This window comes from Protopterus annectens, chromosome 2.part1 (genome assembly GCF_019279795.1).
Source record: "Protopterus annectens isolate FY-2018-M chromosome 2.part1, PAN1.0, whole genome shotgun sequence".
NCBI lineage: Eukaryota > Metazoa > Chordata > Ceratodontiformes > Protopteridae > Protopterus > Protopterus annectens.
The window spans coordinates 874,386,530-874,406,144 of NC_056729.1; the positions used below are offsets into that span (position 1 = coordinate 874,386,530).

At 41.2% G+C, this 19,615-nt stretch overlaps 1 protein-coding gene across 2 annotated transcripts in view; it reads right to left on the reverse strand.

Annotated features, from left to right (window-relative positions):
* ASB5 (ankyrin repeat and SOCS box containing 5) overlaps positions 1 to 19,615 on the reverse strand; it is a 685,704-nt gene that overhangs the window by 418,910 nt on the left and 247,179 nt on the right. The window contains exon 1 of one of the 2 annotated variants that reach the window (XM_044062520.1): positions 767 to 917. The exons of the other annotated variant lie outside the window; for it this stretch is intronic. Within the exon in view, the coding sequence (XP_043918455.1) occupies positions 767 to 857 (91 nt within the window). The 5' untranslated portion in view covers positions 858 to 917. Of the gene's footprint in view, positions 1 to 766; positions 918 to 19,615 lie in introns of those variants that run through there. 2 annotated transcript variants of the gene reach the window in all.

A 19,615-nucleotide genomic window follows, 5' to 3' on the forward strand; every position in this document is an offset into this window, starting at 1 on the left:
ACAAATAAAAAGTAATAAATAATAAATAACAAATATTGATGGCAGAGTGATGTTCAAGCCTCAGCTGCAGTATTTATCAGGCTTTGTCTGAGTATGAGGACTCGTTAATCAAACAGTAAAGGCTGACATCCCTAACACATTGTCACTTAGCTGAAATTGCAGGGCTGTTATTTGTGGTAAGTGTCACAGGTGCCTCCAATAAAGGGATGTATGGGGCATCATGAAGTGTAGGGTGCAAAGTTCCATACATTTAAGCCCTCCCAATTTGTTTTATTGCAGACTGTGTTCTATATTTCAGCATAATAATTGTTACGGATTATAAATTCATCACCATAGAATCCATATGGGTGGGGTGGAGTCTACATGTATGCTGTATGTACTATGTATATGGCATCTACGAGTACATGTTACATCAGCTGCATGCTTACCTACAATCTTATAACTCATTTGCTACTGATTAATTATTTACAGTACAAGCTTCAATATATGACATTTTATATTACCCATTTCAATAATGACCTATTACATCTATGCATTAAATCATTCACCTCCCAATCATCTTTGTGTGAAAATATCAGCTAAAATAGTGTGCAAATGTGTAATTTTCATTAGTCTGGATAAGCAACAAAAGGCAGGGAAACATAAATGGGAGTGAATCTACAATCAGTCAGTCATATGGTAGATTATTTTACCTCTAGTGAAAATTAAAATTCATCAAATATTTCCATCTTCCCTGGTTGAAAAGTGCTAAATTATTGACTCTTACCTTGCAGGAAATTACAGATGTACTGTCCAAAGAACTTCTTTGCTGTATGTAAATTGTTTCGTAAGATAAACCAAGCTTCTTCCAGCCACATCTTTTCCTCACCTTGCTATGCTTCATATACATGTGTTGTTTGGACTGCTTTCCAACACATGGTTTCTGACTATATTTATTTATTTACAAGAGATACGTGTGATCTTGGCTTTGAAAACTATAATGAGGAGCGGCACAGCTTTGCTCCCATGATCAGTGTATTGCTCAAGAAGAAACCCAAGTAAGCAGTAAACAATTCTTGTGGCATGACACTTGTGAAAGGCAGGTAATTAGGTTACAATAGCAGTAAACCACTATGAATAAAAAAAAATCAAAGTACAGGCAATCAAAATTATAGAGATGATGCTAAAGGTGCTGGCCAATCTTAAGGTATAACATATGATTTATGTGTCAACGTTTTCATGCGAGAGAAAAGTGGCATTTGTTTGGTTTGTTTACAGGCGCACACACATGCACATGTGCACACACACACACACACACACACACACACACACACACACACACACACACACACACACACGTAAATTTATACCGTAAATATGTGTATATATGAGTTTATTGAATATAGTCATATAACCTAAACGTTGACGATCACATCAACCAGAAAATATTGAAATTTCAAACATCGATGTGCTACTACGCATGTACCAAGCAACAACCTCAGTGTATATAAAACTCAAATTTAAAAATATACAAAAAACATTGTTGCACCCCACACACACCCTGGTATACATGTGTGTGTGTGTCTGTGTATGTATATGTATATATATATATATATATATATATATATATATATATATATATAGTATACTATTATATCTATGTATAGATTGCTTTTCCTGCACAATACAAGGCTATGCAAACTATGAATACATTTCTCTCACACACGCATGCTCAATCTTAATGATATATGATTCTTTTGTCAGTACTGCATTGCTTCTGTCCAAATCTAACATTACCTCATTTAGGAAAGCTATCATATTTCTTATTCCTCAGAGAGATCATCTCCTATGATTAATGATCACCCATTACAGTATGTCACATTCCTCCTGAAGTGCTGTTATACTTCTGTCCCAAAAACATGTTCTGTAGTAGACCTGTATATCTCAGACATAGGTCCATAGGTTCACAGGAGGTTACTAGGCTAATAGCCCTAGGGTCATTACAAGCTTAGACATGTTATATCCGCATTTAGATGGTCATTATTCTCAGAGCGGATCTATGATCAGCACCAATTGCCCCTGTCCATTAGGGATATAGGTGCCTCCTACAGGTTGAATTTATGGTCTGCCATCCAATTGTCCAGGCTGATCTTGGATATGATCATTGAAGAGGTCTGCTTCATGTGAATTGGGAGTTTATTCCAGAGGTGTGGCAAACTCTGGAAGATATATCTGTCTCTCCAGCATGTTCTGTTAATGTCACAGGCTAGGTTGAGTTCCCTGGAGTGGGTGACTCTTGTCCCATTTGATTTGCGGACAGGCAGCATTTCCATTAGAGCAGGGTCAGAGACTGCTCTGTTGGCCAGGCAAAAGTTGCCTTCCAGCAGCCTGTAGGATACAGAGTATAGTGACAGGGCTTTCAGTCTTTCCAAGTAGGTCATGTTTTGGAGGCCCTGAATTTTTTTTTGGTGAGAAACCTCTGTGGTCTCTTCAGCTGCTGCAGGTGTCTGGTGAGGTACATGCAAAAGGGAATGTTGTACTCTTTTAGTGGTCTGAGGATGGTCAGGTATAGAGGAGCTATAACAACCTGAGTCGATGCGATGTCCTTACATATGAGATGCACAATGTAGAAGGCTTTCCTTACCACCATGGACACATGGTAATCAAAGTTTAGATTGCTATCAACCTGTGTTCCCAAATCTCACACCACTGGGTTTGCACTGGGTTTGTGCTGGGGGGGGGGGGGGTGCTGTCAATATTGTAAATTGCAGGGACTTCCTCTTTGCCAAAGGGATAATAATGCATTTTTTTGCATTTAGCATTAGTCCAATGACTTGGCACCAATCATTTGTCTGTGTTAGCCCAAGTGGTAGCTGGTGACTTCAAATCAAAGGGGGGGCTGCAGGAGACAGCTGAATGGGTGGAGTCAACTGGAAGAGGTGTGACCAACTAGAAAGGGGCAGGGCTATGCTCAAAACCACAAAAACTGGGATTATAATTAATTACACTGCCCTAGGTGCCAAACCATCACTATGAGAGTCCAATCAAGACAAAATGAAGTATAGAAGAAAAAAAAATGTCAATGCATTGGCTACATGAAAGCTTACTTAATATTTAGATGGAAACAAAAAGGTTGTGAGGCATGAAAAAATAAATTACTTTTTAAATACATTACTGGAATGCCAGTCAAAGTCAAGTATAAAAAACAAGTAGCACTCAACTCAAACCACTTCTCCTTGCACTGCAGTTCTAATTATAATTTATATTCAGCTTTATAAAAGTACCAGCTAACATGCTTAAAGTAGCAATCTCTGTGATACCCCCACTTGTAAAAATGTTTCTTATCCAAAAAAGACCTGTTGCCTGACAACAACTATTTGTTTCATGGGGAAAACATGATCAAAGTAAAAAATGAACAGCAAACAAGAAATCAGCTCAATATAAATTGCTTAAAGGATTACTGCACAGATTATGGACCACACATGATAGATTGGCATTCTGTTTAGTTCACTGGTAAAGCCTGCAAATATGACTGCAAGTCTCCAACAAATGTAATGAGCTTCTGAAAATACTGTAATCCTGTCCTTTATTACAAATACTGTCATATGCATTTCAATACCTAAGGCTTATACGTTATCTAGCTATGTAAATATTCTCTGCATGGCAACAACAAAAAGGCTTTCAATGTTGGTAATTTTTTAACAGTATGTTTATTAAAGCTTATTTGCATCTTACAATCTCAGATAAGCTTACCTGATGGTCATTAAAGCATCGCTACTTAAACACTGAGTAACAGGCACTGCAACAACATGCATTTTCTGAATGATTAGAAGCATAAATCAACAGTATAAAAATATGACAGAAAACCAGAACATTCTGCAAAATAAAGGACAGATGAAAAGTCACTGTAGTACTTGTGTCTGCCTTGGATGGGGGGATATTCTGCACACTTACACTGCATAAGTGCTCCTTGCCTTGCTTGGACACATCCAGAGTCACTACATGGGGGAGTGGGGTGCAACAAGAATATCACAATTTGAAATGTCTCTGGCTGATGGTGATGGCCCTGACACATTTGTCATACTTCTCAACCTCAGAGCACGAAATCTGGACAAAGCCATAAATAGAACTGGGACAAAGGCCCACAAAGAAGGACAATTTTTAAATATTGCTCTTACAAACTTAGAGAGATAATAGAATAGTAGGTCTTGCATTAGTATGAATTTTCTGAAGCGTATGAAATCTGAAACTCAAATGTCTGTCATTATTTTCTAACTTCAGTCTTTAATGATCTGTCACTAATTTGCCAGAAAACCACAATTATATGAAAAATGGACTAGAAATATGATGCAAAAATATAAAATAGCCACACAATACAACTGGGAACCTGTCAAAGAAGGGACACTTTTTTAATATTAGTACTGTTAAGATGAGCAGCTGACAAAATAAGAAAATCTACATGCATTTCCGAAATAAAAGTAATCTATACCTCTGATCATTCCACTTATTTATTATTTGCAAACCTTCCACATTTTCTTCCAAAATTGCCATTTTGCAGAAGGATTATTAGGGGGACAGCAACATTTTGAGCCAAAATCAGGGACAGTTGAGAGGTTTGGATATACCTAATTCTATAAAACAATTTATTTGCGCGTGCCTCTCAACCTCTTAATGCAGGAAATCTGGACAAGGCCAAATATATTGGGGGAACATACAAACTGTACTAAAAATTCCTCTTGTATAAACTTAGACAGTTGACAGAATAACAGGTCTTGCTTTAGCATGCATTTTTCTGAAGGGTATGAAGTCTGAAACTCAATGTCTTGTCACTATTTAGTGACTTCATTCCTAAATGATTTGCCAGAAAACCACAAATGTTATGAGGAACAAACCAAAAATAAGAAGCAAAAATCTATTCATTCTATGAAAATCTGGGCAGTTGAGAGGTGTAGTTCAGCCGGGGCTGTCTTTGAGTTTGCCGCCCTTCTCCCCTCACAAAATCATGGTCGAATGGGGCCTCCAGTATCCCATTACTTGAATATTTCGCCCCATTTACCATATGCTCTGTAATGTGCATACTGTTTTACTTCTACAATGATTTGGATTTCATATAAAAGTTTTATTTTATATTTTACAGCCCAAACACTAATAGATCTCTGTTAAACAAAGCAATGCAGTCTCACAATGAAAATAGACTTAGCATTAAAACTTCTCGGCCCTTGAAACTCACATTCATTGAAGCACCATTGAAACCCACATTCAAAGAAAATTCATCTGTCCAGTGGCAGATAAAGATGAACTTTGGTCTGTTTTCAAATCATAGGCACCTTGCACACGAAACATACATGTGTTCTTTGATACACCTTCCTGATTGTATTAAATTATATTGCTTGTATAATATAGTACAGTTGTTAGAGGGCATTTTAAATTTATTGTTTTGAACATTTTTTCCAGTAAACAACGAAACAAAATGCATGCACCGATAATGACAAAACTGCCCAATTCAGAATATTTCCATCATAAAAGTCTACTCAAACTTCTACAATCCACCAGTAAGTTTATAAGTTCATAGGTTCATAGGTTGGTACTAGGCTATCGGCCCTAGGGCCTATACAAGTCAAGCCATAACAATTCCCTGGATATTTCTTCCCACAATATTTACTTCCCTGGACCCCTGTCTAGCAGGGCAACTGATGTGATCCCTGAGGTGAATTTCTCTCTGCTTGACATGTATGGGCAGTCTATTCCAGAGTATGGGGAGTCTCTGGGTCAGGAACCTATCCCTCCAACATGTTTTGTTCATTGTGATGACAAGGTTTAGATCCTTTGAGCATGTGGCTCTGAGAGATTGGGATTTCTTTAAGTGGAGCATGTCCAACAGCGCAGGGTTTGACATGGCCTTGCGTGTTAAGCAGAGATCGCCTCTGAGTAGATGATATCCCACAGAGTATAGGTTCATAGATTCATAGGTAGATACTTGGCTATCTGCCCAAAGGCATTTATAAGCCTAGCCAGAATGTGTTGACTTTCGCCGCCCCCTTAGATTAGTTCCCTGTGCCTCTGTCCAGCAGAGCCACTGAAGTGACCCCCAGGGTAAACTTTCTGTTTCCCATCCATTTGTCAAGGTTTTTCTTGAAGAGTGTTAGTGAGGAGCTCTACCTAATGTAGACTGGAATCTTGTTCCAGAGCATGGGAAGTCTCTGGGACAGGAATCTATCCCTACAGCACATCCTATTTATTGTTGTGGTGAGGTTTAGATCCCTAGAGCGTGTGGCTCAAGGGGATATGGTTTTATTAAGGTGGAGCATGTACATCAATTCTGGGTTGGACATGGCCTTGTATGTTCAGGCATAGATCACCTCTGAGTAGTTGGTATGCAACCGAGTAAAGCTGGAGTTTCTTCAGTCGAGCTGCATAGGGCATCTGTTTGAGGCCAGTGATCCTCTTGGTGAGGTACTTCTGTGGCCTTTCCAGCTGTTGCAGGTGTCTTGTAAGGTACATCCCAAATGGGGCATTGTACTCTATGATGGGTCTGATGTGTGATGTGAAGAGGGGCACAATGACCTCTTTTGATCTGGATGCAAACCCTTTTGTGATTAGGTGGGCCACATAGAAGGATTTTCTAACCACTTTGGCAATGTGATTATCAAAGCAGAGATTACTATCTACTTGGGTCCCCAGATCCCTTATTACATCTTCTGTATTTAGGGGGCTACCACCTATGTCGTAGTTTGTGAGTACTTTGTTTTTTCCAAAGGGGATGACTATGCACTTTTGGAATTTAGCTTGAGGCCATAGTTTTGACACCAGGTATCTGTCTCAGTGAGACCCTTTTGGAGGATGTCTGTGTCAGCTGGAGAGTATATTATAGTCCCTAGTTTGCAGTCATCTGTGAACTTGGTCAGCCATAGACCTCCTGTGCTTGCCTGTATCTCTGAAAAGTCTATGCCAAACAGGAGGGGTCCTAGGACTGAGCCCTGGGGAACACTACTTGTAACCAGTTTAGAGTCAGACCTAGCTCCAGCAACTCTTTCCATGTGGGTTCTGTCCGTGAGCCAGTTGGCAACCCATCTCATGACGTAGGGGTTTATGATCAGGCTGGTGAGCTTGTCTATAATACCAGAATGGGGAATGGTGTTGAAGGCCTTTGCGAGGACTAGGTAGGCAGTGTGAACCACCTTTCCCTTGACTATAGCCTTGGTAACTATCTCAAAGAAGTCCACCAGGTTTAGGAGGCATGATCTGCCCTTAACAAAGCCGAACGTGGTAGGGTCCACTGTTCGGAGGTTCCAAATGTCTCTGTTAATGAGATCCATGATGATGTGCTCCATAACCTTGCAAACCAAGCTAGTCAGGCTTATAGAGCGATAGTTCCCAGGGTCTGTTATGGCTCCACCTTTGAGGAGGGGAATACCCGTTGCTATGCGCCACTCTATGGGCACGTAGCCTGTGGAGAGGCTGAGTTTGAACAGTGTGCTTAGGTGAGGGGTTAGTTCATCTTTGAGCTTGTGTAGGATGCAGCCTGGGAAACCGTCGGGTCCCACTGATGCTGTGTTTTTTGGCTTTTGAGAGGGCTGTTTTAACCTGAGTGTCTGTGATTTCAGGGGCACTACATTCTTCTGGTAGCTGGAGTTTTTTTAGATGGTCAGCATAGGGCATCTGCTTTAGGCCTGTGATTCTTTTAGTGAGGTATTTCTGTGGCCTTTCCAGCTGTTGCAGATGTCTTGTGAGGTACATACCAAACAGGGCATTGTACTCTTTAATGGGTCTAATGAGGAATGAGTACAGTGGGACAATGACCTCCTTTTTTCTGGATGAAAAGTCCTTTGTGATGAGGTGTGCCACATAGAAGAATTTCCTGACTGTTGTGGTGATGTGGTTATCGAAGGTGAGACCACTGTCCACCTGTGTCCCTAAGTCTCTCATTACACCTTCAGTGTTTAGTGTACTGCCACCTATGTCATAATTCATGGGTACATGATTTTTCCCAAAGGGGATAACTATACATTTCTTGGCATTAAGCTTGAGCCCATGGCTCTAGCACCAAGCATCTGTTTCTGTAAGGCCCTTTTGTAGAATATCCGCATCATTTGGGGATTCAATAATGGCTCCCAGTTTGCAGTCATTTGTGAACTTTGTTAGCCAGAGTCACTTAGTGTTGGCCTGTACTTCAGAGAAGTAGATGCCAAACAAGAGCGATCCCAGGACTGAACCCTGAGGTACTCCACTTGTCACTTGTCTGGAGCTGGATTTGGAGTCAGCTACTTTTACAGTCTGGGTTCTGTCAGTAAGCCAGTTGGCAACCCATCAAGTGATGTAGGGATTTATGCCCAATTTAATAAGTTTATCTATGATTCCAAAGTGGGGGATGGTGTCAAAGTCCTTGACGAGTTTCAGATAGGCTGTGCGGACTGCCTTACCCTCTTCCACAGCTCTGGAGACTGATTCAAAGAAGTCAATCAGGTTCAGGAGACAAGATCCGCCCTTCATGAACCCAAACTGAGTGGGATCCTGTGTTTGAAGGTTGCCAATGTCTTTGTTTATAAGTTCCATGATAATGTGTTCCATGCCCTTGCAGATCAGGCTCATCAGACTGATGGGACAGTAGTTCCCCGGATCCAAGATGGATCCCCCCTTGTGAAGTGAGATAACTGTAGCTGTGCACCAGTCAGTGGGCACGAAGCCTGAGGTGAAGCTATGATTAAACATGACACTTAGGTGAGGTGCCTGTTCATTTTGTAGTTCATGTACTACACAGCCCAGGATGTCATCTGGTCCCATGGATGCTGTATTCTTAGCTTTCAAGAGTGTGGTTTCTACCTGTGTGGCCATGATTACTGGAATTTGGTAATCTTTTAGTAATGAGATGGGCATTTTAGGAGGTGAGAGGGGGGGGGTGAAGTTGGCAGTAAATCAATCTGTCAGGATATTGGCAATATCCTTGGGATCAGTATATTTAATGCCATTCTGTTGTTGCTCAGAGCAGATCTGAGCATTGCCATTTAGATTCTTGACATAACTATAGGATGCTTTGTGGTTGTCTTTGGAATCTTTGGCAATTTTATTTTCATAGCTAGCATTGAGGATTTTATGAGGGATCTCAGCTTCTTACTGAGGCTGGTAAGGTAACTTTTTTGCATCCTGGGATTTTCCTCTTTTCTGCAACAGTTTCTTACTTCTGTTGTATAGTTTGTTTTTAGCAGGGGACCAACAGTTTGGCTTCCTTTTTTTGGAGGAAAGCGTCTTGGTTCTATTTGGGATGGCATGATTCATGCACAAGTGGATGTGCTCGTACAGTCCCTTAGTGTAGGATTCAGCAGTCGAACTTTCAGCTCCCATCTGCATGGGTGTCATGAAGTTTGTCACTTCTGACTTGAGTAGCATGAAGTTGGTTTTGGAGAAGTTTTTTACGGAGGTTTCCTTACTGAGGGGTGGGTATGGGATGTGGATGTCAAGGGTGATTTGCTTATGGTCAGGCCTGACCAATGAGGGGGTGACCACTGGTGTGGAGCATCTATCTCCCATGTTGGTAATGACCAGGTTTAGGATAGTGGAGCCCTGGTGGGACAATGGAAAAGTTGATCCACGGCATTGGAATTTATTAATTCCAAGAACCGTTCGGAAAAGGTGTTGGTACCTGAGTAGATTTTTTTTTAGTTAATGGCAGGGTAGTTGAAATCACCCAGTTTTAGGGTGTTTGGTTGTATCTTAATATTTTCCAGTATGTTTAGAAAGGTGTAGTGAGAATCTTGGGGCATGGTGGGGGATCTGTAGCAAGCTACAATATGGATTGCAGTCTTACCTAGTGTTAGTTGCACCTGGAGAATTTCAGATGCATTGTCTTGGGCAACTAGCCTGGAGGTGTGAATATCCTTGGTGAATATGGATACTCCTCCACCTTTAGTGTTTCGGTCTTGGTTTGGTGGCCGAAAACTGTGGTAAGAGTTGTAGCCTGGTATTGCAGGGGTGCTCTCTGAAGCCTTCAACCAGGTCTCAGTTACTGCACAGATATCGATGTGCATTTTGAGGTTTAGACTTCTATCATTGAGTAGCATTACCGTCAGATTTTGCATGCTTGTATCTGTTACGGTGGTGGTTTTGTCCTCTGAACCTTGCCTAAAAGAGGCACTAAAGGGGTGGCAAGAGCTTTGGCCAGTAACATGAATCCTAGGGGTGACAGGTGCAGAACATCTCTGGCAAAGCATCGTGGTTTGTCAATCATGTTGTCCCAGGTAGACAGATACTGGACCCCTTTGAATGACACCAGAAGCTTAGCCAATTGTTGAAGTCAATCATTTTGTCCTTATACTGTGGTATCATTCTGGGCAAAGGCAGGATGCTACTCAGGGCTAGGGTCATACCTGCCTGGGCCACATGATCTAAGAGCTCTTCCATGTCTCTTTTCATGTAGTACAGGGAGGTACATCCCAAGTCATTCACTCCAACATGGACAATGACAGAGTCGTATTTGTACTTGTTGTGGAGTGACTTCAGTGCATGTGTTATGTGGTGGATCCTGGCACCCGACAGGCAGCTGAATGTAATTTTCTCCTTGTTCAGCCTGGTGAGTGAGACATCAGCGTGCCTGACTATAGAGTCACCTATGACTAAAGTGTTGGGTACGTTGTCTTGCCTTAGGGGGCTGCTGTTGGGTGGCACACTGGTGTTATGAGCTATGTGTCACTTTGGTTGTGACTGGTGTTTGTTTGCATTTCAGCTTCAGAGGTCCTTGTTGCTTGGGCAGGTTAATGTTAAGGGCCTCCACATATGTGGGTTTAGTGTTGCTATATGTGCGTGTTGATGGGTTGGGTTTTGAAGGGCTGTGTTGCTTGAGGTGTAGTGCAGGTGTTACCCTTCTCCTCTTGACTGTCTAGCACAATCTTGGCTGGAGAGAGCTTTCCTTCCAGTTTGGCTATGTAAGTGCATCTATCACAGATTGTAGTGTTGAGTAGTAGGAGGAGAGGGTTGTCTGTGTACATGAGGCAGTTGCTGCATTGCCCCAATATACCCAGATTCACCAGGTGGAAAGGACTAATCACCGGAAGCTGACCCTTGGACATGCCTGTTTAGGTGCTTTTTTTGTACAGTACAAGAGCTGTTTTCCCTTACCTTTGCAAGGTAATTTGCAATTACAGGCTGTTTAGTGCCTATGATTAATTCCTCCTTATTAACAAGGAGGGTTGAGTGCTTGTATCAGTTTAAGGCTTCCTAGTGCTTTCCAGCAGGTTCTATTGCAAGTGCTAGTCACAGGGGTTCAGATTTTAGTGCTACTACTGAGAAACCAGCTAGTTCTAAGGGAAAATGTGAAGAGCAGACTTTCTGGCACCTGGAATAGTTTAACTGTAGCCCTGCGGTGCTGCACAATGCAAAAATGCGCAAACACACACGTTTTTAATCCAGAAAGTTGAAAGGGATAGAAATCAGCCCAAAAAGGCTAATAAAATTGCAATTTCAGAGCTGGAAACCACTCCTCTAGTGTTAGGCAGTACAATGCTCACCACTCCCACTGGTAAGCAGTAGGGCTTCCCTCTACCACAGCAAGGTCTGGATAGCTCTGAACACAGAAGATAAAGTCCTGAAACCAGCAAAGCCAGGGGTCCGGACTATACTAGCAGGGAAAGGCAGGAAACGAGCAAACAAACTTTTTTTTGTTTATTTTGTTTTTTTTTTTTTTTTGGTTAAAACAGGCTAAACAATGTGATAATACAGTAAATAAACACAGAAAAAGTTAACACACGAGTGTGTAGCCCTAAACAGTAAATGCAATTAAAACTCTACAAAATTAGCAATTTAAAACTTTTTAAATGAAGCAAGGTAAGTGCACAACTGAAAAACGATTTAAGAGGCAGTAATACAGTAGAATAAGTAGCTAGTCTACATATACAAAGAAGTCTATATATACAGAAAAGCAGCTAAAACACACTAAAAAAATTCAGATGCAGTGCAACCTAGAGCACTTGAGTTGTAGCAATATTAAGGCAAATACAGTTTTAATAAATGCACTAAAATATACTCTATATTTCCAAAATGTTTGAGAAGCACAGTCAGAACACAAGGAGATTCAGGCAATTTTTTTTTTTTTTTTTAGAAAGGGAGAAAGGAGGAGCAGAAGGAAAGAAACTAAGTGGGTTGGCCTTCTCAGATGTTCTCTCTGTATTAGGTAGAATGAGCTAATAACACTAGACTGGGAGGAGTGTCCAAGATCAAATTTAGAGTAGGGATGGGCAACTGCAAAGCCACCAAGTATAACAGCAATATACCAACAGGGAGGGAAGGTGAGGAACAATACTAAAGCTACTAGCCTACACTCTTTTAGACAGTAAACACTACAGAAATGTTTATCACAGCAAAAGAACAGCAGTGAGCCACTAAATGAACATTTTTAAACCGATAAAGGAGCAAGGAGACGCTACAGAATGCTTTTAACTGCAAACAAATCAGTTATATGATACACTCCTTGGCTGAAAATCAGAAGAAACAAATAGGTGCTTAACAAGTACAGAAAATTTCCCATTAATACCTTTCACACAGTGAAACTAGCTATAAAGTATTACAAACAGTGTGACAGTAAAAACTTATTTCTCAGGCCCTGTAAGGCAGACAATTTTAGTTTAACTGTGCAGATTAGTTAATAGCAATAAAATACAGTAAAAAGTGTGCAGCAGGCAATAAAAAGTGCTATATACAAATTGCTAGAAGCAATAACCAGTATAAAGTCATCTAAATAATTCCACATTAAGGAGATCTGTAACTAATGAAGAGGTTGCTGCTAGCAAACAACTTTACATTCCATTGTTTCATCTACAAATAAAGTGCCTGTTGCTCTTGAGGAATACATTGCCAATGTTACATTAAAAAAATGATAAGCTAGTAATATTGCAATAGGGAATGCTTGACAAACTGATAACAGGTTCATGGTTACTAGGTATCTCCACCAAAGAAGACATTCTCAGGACTGCAGCATCCACCCCCTTTAACAGTAAAACACAGTACAGTATCAGTAATGCATCTACATACTGTGGGAGTAGAACCCACAGCCTTCTGCAGCAAAAGCAAGTACATTACCTGTTGTGCTATTAACAATGCAAACAGACATAGCATAAGCAGCACTAAACTTTTCTTCCCCGGAAGCTCTCATCTCCTTGTAAAATCCACTTGACCCTCAACTATATCTCTTAACTCTGCAGCACAAGAAATCTGGTAAAAGGCAAAATGTATTGGGGAGGGACAAAATCACAAAAACCAGGGACACATTTTAAACATTGCTTGTATAATCTTGGAAAGTTGCTAAAATAAAATGGTGTGTTACCACCATGCATTTCACTGCCAAGCCTTGAACCCAGGACCCTGTGCACTACAGTCAGATTAACATACGACTATGCCAAATCAGCTGTTTCTTGACACACAGGAACACTGAAACTTAAATGGCTATTATTTAGTAAATTCAGTTCTCACCATATCTCTCAACCTCTTAGTACAAAACACCTGGAGAAAGCCAATAATGGGGGCATACAGCCCCAAAAATAGTGACAAAATTCAAATATTGATCTTATATACTTAGACATTTGCTAAAATAAAAGGTTTTGTGTTACCATGTACTTTCTGAAGAATATGAAGTCTGAAATTCAAATGCCTGTCATTATTTAGTAAATTCAAAATCCAGAAAAACACAGATTTTATGAGGAACAGAACAAAAATATGAGGCAAAAATCTGAACAGTTTTCACAATTGGTGGTGGGTAGGGAATTCAGGCTCTCGCTACCTGCACCCAAGGTACAGGGTTTGAGCTTGAGTTATTCTCTAGTCACCACGGTTTGAGCCTTTCCTGAGTTTCTCTCTAGCCACCATGTATATTTAACTGGGGCATTACACACACACACACACACACGCACACACACACACACACACACACACACACACACACACACACACACACACACACACACACACACACACACACACACACATACCTATGTACCTGGGTTTGGAGTCTGTACCAGTTGAAATTCCTGCTTCAAAGTCCCCAGCCCAGCCTATAAGTTGTCTTTCCCGTGATTGCTAAGTCCTAGCCTGCAGATGTTGCAATCCACTTTCAAGCCTGTGATTCTGGAATTGCTTCAAAGTCCCATCCCCCAAGTTTGCCAGCAGTCTGCTTCCAAGTTCCATTCCCGCAAGAGCAGGCACAAGCCTGCATATGTTGCAGTCCAATCCCCCAGACTGAAGAAATGGCAGTCAGATTCTTGCACACATACGTGCAGAGTTCTGGGCACCCATGCACGGAGTTCCAGTCTTGCTGTTCATTTTGTTTTAATTTTCAGTTTTCCTTTCCATTTTGTTTCTTTTTACAGCTGGGGAAGCTGCAGTCCTGCAGTCCAATAGCATGAGCCGCCCCTGGTTATCGCCTTTTGTAATGTGTTAACATTGTTTGAGGACATAATGATTGCACCTGGTTTGTGAACTTGGTAAGCCACAGGCCATCTAATTTTGCCTGGACTTACAAGAAATATTTTCCAAACACTAGAGGGCCCAGCACAGATCCTTGTGGTATGCCACTGGTAAATGGTCTACTGGTAGAGGTGGAATCCCTAACTTTGACAGTGTGCGTTCTGTCAGTGAGCCAGTTGTCTACCCATCTAGTGATGTATGGGTGACTCCCTAGGTGGGAGAGTTTCTCGATGATACCTGAGTGGGGGATTGTGTCAAAAGCCTTGGCTAAGTCAAGATAGGTGGTGTGCACTGTTTTGCCTTCATTCACAGCTTTGGTGACATTCTCAAAGAAGTCCACCAGATTCAGTAAGCAAGATATATCCTTAATGAAGCCAAACTGGGACAGGTTAAGAGTTTGAAGGCCACCTATGTCCTTGTTGATAAGGTCCATGATGATTCTGTCTATGGCCTAGCAGATAAGGCTGGTTAGGCTTATGGGTCTATAGTTCTCAGGGTCAGTTGATGGACCCTCTTTGTACAAGTAGATGATTGTTGCTGTTCTCCACTCTGCTAGAGCAAAGCCAGCATTCAGGCTGAGTTTAAACAGACTGCCAAGAGGTTTCTCTAGGTCATGTTTTAGATTGTTTAGTAAGCAGCCTGGGATGCTATCTGGTCCCATACAGGCCATGTTTTTGTGCTTGGAGAGCACTTCTGTGATCTGCTGTTTGGAGACAGTAGGTAGAGGACTGGTCTCAGGTATGTTTTAGGGTATAGCTGGTGGGGAGAGGGTGTGAAGTCTGTGCCAGATCTGTCAGCTAGCAGATTGGAAATCTCCTCAGTTCAGTATTAAAGGCACTGTACACAATACGTTTGACACACAGCTGGGCATTCCCTTTTAGATTTTGGACATAGCTAAAGCATGCCTTATGATTATCCTTAGCTAGGGATGCTAATTTAGCTTTGTAACTAGCTTTAGAGGACTTTACAAAGTATCCAATCTGCTTGTTCAAGCTGTAGAGAGTATTATTCTTCTGCTGAGCAAGTTCCCTGTTGTTCTTAGGCATCAATTTATTATTTCTGTTATATAATCTGTTTATACTTGAGTTCTACCAGGGTTGCCTGTTTTTTTTTTTTGGGAGGACCTGGTTTTGATGTGATCAGGTACAGCCAAGTCTATACAGTTGATTAGGTGGTTATACAGAGCATTTCTGTACTCCTGGCTATGTTAGCAGGGTGTTTGAAACTTTTTATACCATCGCCTAGTAGGCTGTAGTTTGCTTTGGAGAATTATTTTCAGTTTTTTTGCTCCTGTGGGGGGAAGGGTCAGGTCTAATTGTTACTTCAAATTAGACAGAATTATGGTTTGACCTTAGCGGGGAGAGCAACACACAGGGGTAGTGTAGTGACTCCACATGTTGGTTAGTACTAATTCTAGGACATTTGAACACTTTGTGGGGTTGCAGACTAGCTCTTCCAGGGAATTTATATTGACAAAGTCCAGAAGCATGTTTCTGCTCAAGTATGTTACTCGGTTGATGGAAGGATTGTTGAAATTTCCCATGACCAAAGTGGCTGTATAGTTAGTGACTGTAGTAAGTCCAGGTAGGTGGTGTGCTTCTCTTGGTTCATGGTGGAGGACCTGTAGCTAGCAATGATGTGGTAGGGTGTTTTACCTATAGTTAGTTGGATCTGCAGTAGCTCAAGACATTCATACTGTTTAACAATTATGAAGGTGTATTTGGCTTTAATGAAGATGAATACACCTCTACCATTTTTTAAAGCCTGTTTTGAGGTCTGAATGTGTGGAAGGCATTGTAGCCTAGCACATCTGGTTTGCTTTCTGTGGCCTTGAACCATGTTTCAGTGACTGCACAGACATCAGCATCTTCCAATGTGAGGAGTGCTTCCAGGGAGTCCAGTTTCCTGTTTAGGCTTCTAGCATTAAGCAGCATAACCTTGAGTTTGTCTCAAGTGGATTTTTTTATGTCGGACATTTTGCTAGTTTGACATTGCCTAAAAAAGGCACTATGGGGAGGCAAGTGCCTATACCAGTATTCAAAAATCTAGAGGAGACAGGTGAAGACCATCTCTGGCAAAGCAGCGTGGTCTGTCAACCATGTTTTCCCAGGCTGACAGATACTGGTTACCCTGGATTGGCATCAGAAGCTAAGCCAATTGTTGTTGTTGAAGTCAGTCTTTTTTGTCTATATTGTGGGATCATCCTGGGTGAAGTTAAAATGCTGCTTAGTGTTAGGGACATACCTACCTGGGATACATAATCTGAGAGTTCAGTCATATCTTTCTTCATATAGTCCAGAGAGGTATGTCTCAAGTCATTCTCCACAACAAGACTATTACAGAGTCATAATGGCAACTGTTGCTGAGTGACTTGAGTGTGCATGATTTGGCAGATCCTGGCACCTGACAGGCAGCAAACCATGACCTTTTCCTTGTTCAGACTGGTGAAGGGGACATCTGTGTGTCTCACTATGGAGTCGCCTATGACCAGGACCTTTGGTTTTGTGGTGTTTTGCCTTATGGACTTATTTGCTGAGACATTGGTGTGTGTGTTGTTATTTATAGTAGACTCTATTTGCTTTGCAGTGTGTGCAAGTGGTTTGCGCTTGGGAGGTCTCTGATCTTTTGGTAGGCTTCTATTGAGTACCACTGTGTATGTGGGTTTATGTGTTGTGACCTTATTTTGTGTGAGAGGTGAAGTGTGTGCATATGTGTGTGTGTGTGTGTGTGTGTGTGTGTGTGTGTGTGTGTGTGTGTGTGTGTGTGTGTGTGTGTGTGTGTGTGTGTGTGTGTGTGTGTGTGTGTGTGTGTGTGCTGACAACCTGTTTGATTTCCGGTTTGTTGTCACGTGAGATAACTGATTCCAAATTCATAGTGTAATTACATTTCTCACATATTGTATTTGTTTGTTTTAGAAGTAAGTGGTTGTCAGTATACATGAAGCAATTACTACATTGCCTCAGGATTCTCGTGTCAATCAGGCTGGCTAGAGAAATGGTTGTAAACTGACCATCCATTGAGATAGGTTTTTAGCGTATCTACTATTGGGAAGTGGGCTACGTGATTTTTCTCTAGGATTGACAAAGGAGCTTATTCTACTGAAGGATAGGTGTGAAAACTATGGTAACGCTTCTCAATCCACAACTGAGCTTGTCCCAATGCAGAAGGGAAGCTTGGTGAGGATTCACTAACAGATGTCTAGGAGAAAATTGTCTTTCAAGGCTTTTGCGTCTATGCAGGGCAACGCTGAACCTTGTTGCGCAATGCACAGCTATGTACAAACACAAGGCTTACATACAGGTGAAATTAAACACCTTTATGCTAAACTGCCAATGAGAAAGCACACAATGAGCTTTCCTCCAGTAATCTCCAGCTCAGATGAGGCTAAGACTACACACTTCTGCCACAAAGGTGTAAGCAGGGCGCTCCTAATGTAAAATGGCTGGAATAGTGCTCAAGTGTAACAATACAGTCTAGATTCAGCAGATCTGAATCTAGTCTATGCAATGTACTAGCTACTTAAAGGAATAGAACAGCTTTTTTAAAGTTGTGGTTTCCTATGAAAACCACAGAATGAGGATAATAAAGTATTTGCAATTTTGGGGAAGTACTTGTGCATTGAAGTGATATGTTTTGAGATATAATAGAGGACACTGGCAAAATTATATAGATGAAATACAGATTGCAATCTTTGATGTGCAATATTATATCCCACCACTAAATTATCCACTTCTGCAATTACACATTGTCAAGTACTGCATTGCAATGGCCACTCTCCAGTCAAGCTGATTCTGTATGTTGGTTGTCTTACAGTTAAGAGGCTCTTCCTACACCCAGATTTTTACTCAGGTGATATGTGACAGAGATCTGGTTAATAATCATACCTATCCTAGACACTCACCTCCATAAATCCTCTTCTATTACCATTCAATGACTGCATCCCCAGGTCAATAAAAGAGGATTTGCCACCCACTCCCATAAACAGTAGTGTACCCAATAATCAGATCAATGCATTACATCAGCCACATTATTAGACAAATAGCTTGCAGGATAGCATGACAACTTTTTTCTTCTGAATGCTTTTTCCTCATCATGTCTGCCTACCTTCCAGTTTTCCCATATGATATTAGCCCAATCAGTCTCTCATCCTGGGTATTTCCTTGTGACACTGAGTGCTGACCAGGGAGCCATAATATAGGCAGCCATTGCAATGGTTTGTGGCCTTTCATGCATTTTGACCATGAATTCATGATTGTTACAGCCTAACCCCACTCCCTGATGGCTGAAACAATCATCTGCACCACCACAGGGCATCTTATACCCTTGCCCTATGTGTGTCTGTTCCCACACACACAGAGCTATGAAGGCTACCATTATCTGCTTGAGCCTGTCATGCCTGTGCCCCATGATCCTATGACCATCAGTGTTACGCACGGCACCACTTACATGGGAGACATTTGCTGAATGAGACATCCATCTCCTTTTCTTCAGGATGGATAAACTGCTATAAACCATTCATTCCTCCCTCCCTTTCTTAGATCTTTCAGCTCCCTAGCTGCTCAGGTCATCTGCATTGTTGACTGGGCTTTCTCCCTTTGTAACACAACACCTAGAGTGTCAAACAGCAAGAAGTATGCATGCAGTGTATTACCAAAAGCCAAGCAGCGTAAACGTCAACAGCCAGTGAATAGTGTAAGCTTGGAAGCAATCCCATTCAAAAGAAGAAATCAGCAAGAATTCAAATCCCTTTAAAATGCCACCTCTTTTTTTTCTACTTACCCACTTTTATACCAAACAGACTTCAAGGATAATTGGCTAGGCTTAAAAAATGGCTCTAGCAGTTAGCATGAACCTATGAAGAACACCTCTCTCTTTCTTACATTTCAGAAACGTTTTACCTGCAGTTCCTCTTAATAGTACCGCTTTTTGTGTTTGCACCTTTAATTTCCCATTAATATCCATTAACCTCACTATTCCAAAAAAACTCTTATATGGAGCCTTCCAAGGAAAGTGTCTCTGTACCTCGTCTTTCTTTCATGCCCTATCTATATCAGCACTCATATATCCTACTGTTCAAGTACAATTATCCAAAGCAGCAGCCATTTTCTGATAAACTGGATATTAACATAAAAGCAAGAAAAAGTGTCAATACCTCTACCATCACACCTCCACAACCACAAAATGTAGTTGT